Consider the following 6280-nt stretch of genomic DNA (forward strand, 5'->3'; position numbering starts at 1 on the left):
AATATGCTTAATTAGCTCAATAGGATTAAAAATAGTAAATAGATGACATAATATTCATTAAAAATGAACAAGAAATGATGAAAAATTCTAGCAGAAATAAGAATATCAAAAAGAACTCTTGGAAATATTACAGATTAAATGTATAGCATTGAGATAATAAAAGGATCCTAAATATGTAATAAATTTCAAGTTAATGTAGTTAAAAAGAATTGGTAAACTGGAAGTGTATACAGAACAATTTATCCAGAATGTAAATCAATGATATGAACTGATTAAACAGAAATGAACTACCTAAGTCATATTAAAGGCCAAGTAACAATTAAGCATATATCTCAGAAAATTTCTAGAAAAGAGAATGGAGGAAATGGCAGAGATAAATTAAAGAATTAATGGCTTAGAATTTCCTCGAATTTAAGAGAGACGAATTTTCGGATCAAAAATGCGCTTCAAATGCCTAGTAGAATAAATACAAATAGATATATCAGAATAAAATGACAAACCCTCAAGGTAAAGAAAACAACATAAAAGTTACCCAGAGAAATAAACAGGTGGCTTTCAAAGGGATAACAATTAGACAAGTAGCAGATAGGTTATCACCAACACTAGATCCTAATGTCTGTATAATCCTTGTTGCTTTGGGTTTAGGTTGAAATAAAAACACACACCACAGAGCAAGAAATAGGCAAATATGGCCACATACATAACACAAATTGGGAGCATCAGGAACTCTCATTCATAGCTGGTGGTGAATAAAAACTATTGAAGAGAACGTTTGGGCCATCGCTACTGATTTGCGTACTCTAAGACCATTACATATTTTAGAGAAACTCTTGCTCACATGCACAAGGAGACATGTAAAAGGAGGTTTATTGCAGTATTGTTAATATTAGAAGAAATTTGAACAATATGTGTCCAATAAGAAACTGGATTAAATGTTCACATACTTATTTAACAATAGTTAAAAATAAGTGAAGTAGAACTACATGTATAAACATAGTTGTAAGATGGTGGGCTAATACAGAAATTTTCAGAATAAAACAGTATTATGCCAATTATTTAAAATATAAAAACATATAAAATAATTGTATATATTATGAATGTATTCATACAGACTTTCTAAAATTATAAAAAATAAACTAGAAACAAAATCCATAAAATTTAACATAGTAGTACATCTGGGATGGGTTAGAAGGTGATAGAATCGTAAGGGTACACATGGGACTTAAATGTATTAGTATTTTCTTTTAAACTGGTCTGAAACAAAAATGGCAAAATTTAGTCATTTAGAAAACCTAGGTGGGGAGTACAAACATGTTTGGTAACATTTTTTTCTGTATTCTTGAAATATTTCATAATAAAAGAAAATTTTAGAAGTAGAAAGATGAAACTAAAAAGCAGAAATTAATAAATACACTACAAACCATAAAGGAAACCAAAAAAAATAAAAAGCTGTGTTTTTAAGAAGATTAAAATATAATAATAATAACAGTACAGTCGTGCACTGCATAACGACATTTTAGTCAATGATGGACCATTTAGAGGATGATAGTCCCATAAGATTAGTACCGTATAGCCTAGGTGTGTAGTGGGCCACACCATCTAGGTTTGTGTAAGTACACTCTATGATGTTCACACAATAAGGAAATCACCTAATGACACATTTCTCAGGATGTATCCCCATCATTGAGCGATGCATGACTGTAATCTGGAAAGGCAAATAAAGAAAGAGGACGCACAAATAAACACTATTAAGAATGAAAAAGGTAATACAAGTACAGATACTTAGGGATTTTAGATATAACAATTTGGAAACATTAAATAGGTTTCTACACAAATATATATTACCAAATTTTAATGTATAGAAAACGTGAATATTTTTATAACTATTTAAAAACTTGTGTCAGTCAAAAGTTCCCATCTTCCAAAGGCACGAAGTCCAGATGATTTCAAAGCAAGTTTTACAAGCCTTCAATGAACTGACGAATCCTGTATCATACAAGATATTCCAAGAAATGGAAAAAGAGGGAAAACTTCCCAATTTGATTTACAAAGCTAGTACAATCTTGATATTCACATTAGACAAGTTCAGTATGAGGAAAAAGCTTGGGCTGATCTTACTTATAAATGTACATGTGAAAATTCTAAATAAAAAATTAACGAATTGAATTTAATAATGTATAAAAACTCACTAATAGGTTTATTTTAGGCATGGAAGTTTGGAAAAATCTATTAATGTAATATACTCTGTTAACACAATAAAGGGAGAAAAATCTTGGGTGTTCTGCTAACTATATGCAGAAAAATGATTTGGTGATATTTTACACATTTATAATTAAAGTTTTGAGCAAAGTCAGCAGAGAGGAGAGGAACTTCCTTAACCTGATTAATGTCATCTAAAAATCCCAGAAGGGTAAATATCATAAGTAATGGTGATTCTTTGGAAGCATCCGTGTTAAACACTGGAATAAAAATGCTATCACTGTCAGTATTAAATTTAAGTTGGAGGTTCTCTTTAATGTAAAAATAAAACAAAAATAGTAACAAAAGATTAAAAAAGAAAAAAATAAATTTGGATTTTCTGAATGAAAAAATTCCAAAAAAACATTTTAACACACATTTAGAATTAATAAGTGAGTTCAGCGAACTTGCTAATATAAGATCAACATACAAAACAATTAGCTGTTGTTGTCCTTATGGCAATAAAATACCAATAATTAAAGATTTTCAAACTTATTTGTCCTCACCACACTGTCTATGTAAGATTTAATATGTTTTAACATTTTTTTGATAGGTACATCTATCTTGGATTGCCAGCAGCACTAAGAGGATCAAGCTATATTCCAGCCTTTTCCATCTTAGCTATTTTGAGGAAGCGTCATCTACCTGGTGAAGACGTCTCTTCAGGAACTATGCTTGTAGAGGCAAAACTTATAGGGAAAGAAAATGAGTGCAAAGATATGCATCAAAATTCCAAAGTTTTGAATGATGATGAGTTAAAAACTAAACTGTAATGCTCTATTATATCATGCTTCCCGGAGTTGGAGCACACACTACAACTTAACTGTCTTTAAAAACAATAGAGGTACTACAGGTAACTTTTTCCTGTCTTTAAGAACCTCAAAACAATTTTTTTTTTTACTTTCCTCAGAGGGACATTTATAACAACTCTCAAAACAGGATATTAGAACCAGCTTTATTTTTACATTAAAACAGCAATTTCTCTTTTAACTCACGCAAAATAAGAGTATCTTTCCCACATCTCCTTTTCCAAATGATTCTAAAAATTTCCTATTATGAAAATCTATTTAATTCCATTGAATTTCTGCTTTGATATTGGGTAATCTAAAGACTGAAATTCTCATCCTGCTTATGTGAACATTGAGGTATTTTATTCAAATTTATCACTATGTCTTCCTATTCTGTTTAGGAATTGTTCTTTAACTCTTCCTATTCACTCCAGACATGACTCTTTTAAAATAGATTACTCATTAATATGCCATCACTTGCTTTCAGTTCTTTCCCTGCATTATTACTCATGTCATATGTTTGCTCATTTTATTCAGAGTACTGACAAACTTAATCAGGTTATTAAAAATCATATAGCAAAGATTGTTGGAATTTTTTTTTTCAGCAATTCAAAGCTAGTGACTAAACTCTCTTAAAAACAAGTGTCTGAGTCAAAGGATGAAAGGATAATATTAGAAAAACACTGGTCTTTAAAGGCTGTTTGTAGTGTCAAATATTGTCAAAGGAACACTTTCTCAGATTCAGGTGGCCTCCTTATACCAATGTTTATGCCACCCATGGTGTCCTAAGTTGGAACACAAACACTAACTTTCCATAAATCATCTTAAAGGGTGAAACTCTTAAAAAGTAGCTTCCGTTATGAAACCGAGGTTAATAAAATTCAAGATGCACATTTAAAACTAAATCTACTCATTTATTATTTAAGTAACTTATGGATACAATAAAAGAATGAAAGGATTTTAGAGGTACAAGAGGCTGTACACAAGATATGGAGTTTCTGGTTCAAGAGAGTAGAATGAACAGCCATGTTTATCTACTCTTTATTCTCCATCCCACTGAAATGACAGTCCATGTATAAAAAAATTACATAAATCCCTAATGATGAGGACAATGCAAGAAGGGAGGATGGGAAAAGTGAGTGTCATACTATATTTATTTTTGTGTAATATAAATGGAATGGGAGTGTCTCCAGGGATAGAGCATAGTGGAAGAAGCTATAATGGAGAATGCATTTAGAAGGAGCCTGGAACGTAGGTAGGAGCCTCTGAGTTGCAAGTTTAAAGACTACAAGTTGGTAGCTGGACAAAAATAGACCAGTTAATTGAAAGACTGTCTACAGATATTTTGCAGATGAACATGATTTCTTGATGATCAGGTGTGTCATATGAGAAGAAAGCAACTGAGATGAGGAAGACGGGGCAGAACAGGTTTGAGGGGCAGGATTAAGAGTTAAGTTTCGGACTCTTGAAGTTTGAGACTTCATTTCTGAGTATATTAAAAATAACCATGATTCAAGACAGGAGTAGTGTTGAAACATGAGAGAGGAGCTAAAATCATTGGAAATGAGGAGTGTAACGTGGGGCAGTGAGGTACAGTTGAGTGTTAGGGTCTGATGACATGAAAATTGGAGCTGCTTCATTTGAGGGGGAGGAAGTGGGGAGAATGGTCTGGAAGCTAAAAGGAGGAGCAAGGACTTACCCTATATCCAGAGAGTTCTGAGAAAAAGTCAACAGCTACCACAAAGAAGTTTTGGAGAAGCGTCCTCCTCAGGAGAAACCAGGATTTTGGTTAGAGTGCAGTGGTAAAGAGAACTCTCATTTATGATTTTGAGAATATAGAGGATTTTGGTGATGATGGACTGTGCATTCTAGAGGACAAAGTGAAAGGGCAGATTTCAGGAATGGGAGTCTGGGAGAAAAAGTAAATAATAGGAGGTGTGTGGAAATTAGACTTATGGAAATTAGAAGAAAGAGACTGAGAGATAACTTGGAATTCTGGGGCATTTTAGGTGACTGACATAATGAAATTAGTCCTAATGGATTTCATGGCAGATGGGTGTTGGTGAGACTGTGAGCATCAAAATTAGGAGGAGTGGCGACTGGGGGCCCTCGTGACCCCTTGTCATGGAGGCAAACTGGAGAAGCAGACTCTTACTTGACTACCTGCATCTCCTGCTTCATTTCTATTGATGGGTTTAAGGTGATCAGAGAAAGCTGAGTGTCACTCTGTGCACAGTTCACCCACTTGAGCTCCCTCAGTGGAGCACAGCAGGACCAGAGAGACATGGTTTTGGACCCAGTGCCTTAGGCTCACTCTTGTCCCCTCCTGGGGGAGCTGGTATTTTACTATGAAGTATAGGGTTCTCTCTTGACATTCCTTGGTGGAGCAAAGAAGATCAGGGAAAGTGGGCGTGGGAGTGCTTTGTGACCCATGACCTCTGTTGTTGGAGTCCGTGCAGCCTGGGGAGGTCAGTTCTTATTCTGGGCACTTGTACTCCCTCATGACAAGGTAAAGGTAATGATGGCATAGCAGACAGAAGTGAAGGAGAGAAACAGGAGAGAAAGAGGCAGTGGGAAGTCTAGGGTCGCTAATTTTCTTGTTCAATATTGTGGGGAGTCTAAGTTAATGGAAATAGAAATAGTGATTTAACATTTTATTTATAATTCAAACTATAACCAATATATACAGGAGTCAAAAAATAAGAACTTAAGAAAACAAAAAACTTGTCAACAGAAGGAGAGGGAATAACCATTCTCCAATTTTATAGCATGGAGTTAAAATATATTTTAAATTTGATAAATTAAGATAAACTTGGCATACACATATTATTAGAACTGCTTCAGAGTGGTTGTCTCAGCAGCAGTGGACTATCATGAGGAGCAGCAAAGAACAATACATTTGTCCTTCATTTTTGCTTTTTTCTGGAGAGGAAGATTCGCCCTGAGTTAACATCCATTGCCAATCTTCCTCTTTTTTTGCTTGAGGAAGATTAGCCTTGAGCTAACATCTGTGCCAATCTTCCTCTATTTTGTATGTGAGTCACCACCTCAGCTGACAAGCTGGTGGTGGTGACAAGTGGTGTAGGTCCACGCCTGGGATCCAAACCCATGAACCTGGGCCGCCAAAGCAGAGCACACTGAACCCAACCACTATGCCATGGGTCTCGCCCTTGTTCTTCATTTTAGTTCCTTTTGCACTAACTCTGATTTTCTTTACCCTGTGCTCATAAAACATGATTAAAAAATAATATTTC

General features: G+C 34.5%; 1 protein-coding gene across 1 annotated transcript in view; it reads left to right on the plus strand.

Annotated features, from left to right (window-relative positions):
- The window catches only part of SLCO1A2 (solute carrier organic anion transporter family member 1A2), a 40611-nt gene extending 37041 nt beyond the window's left edge, over positions 1–3570 (plus strand). Inside the window, exon 13 of the mRNA XM_014791358.2 lies at positions 2792–3570. Coding sequence (XP_014646844.2) covers positions 2792–3011 — 220 coding nt within the window. The 3' untranslated portion in view covers positions 3012–3570. The remainder of the gene's footprint in view (positions 1–2791) is intronic.
- The last annotated feature ends 2710 nt before the right edge of the window (positions 3571–6280 follow it).

Source organism: Ceratotherium simum, chromosome 17 (assembly GCF_057802395.1).
Source record: "Ceratotherium simum simum isolate JZ-2026a chromosome 17, ASM5780239v1, whole genome shotgun sequence".
Taxonomy (NCBI): Eukaryota; Metazoa; Chordata; class Mammalia; order Perissodactyla; family Rhinocerotidae; genus Ceratotherium; species Ceratotherium simum.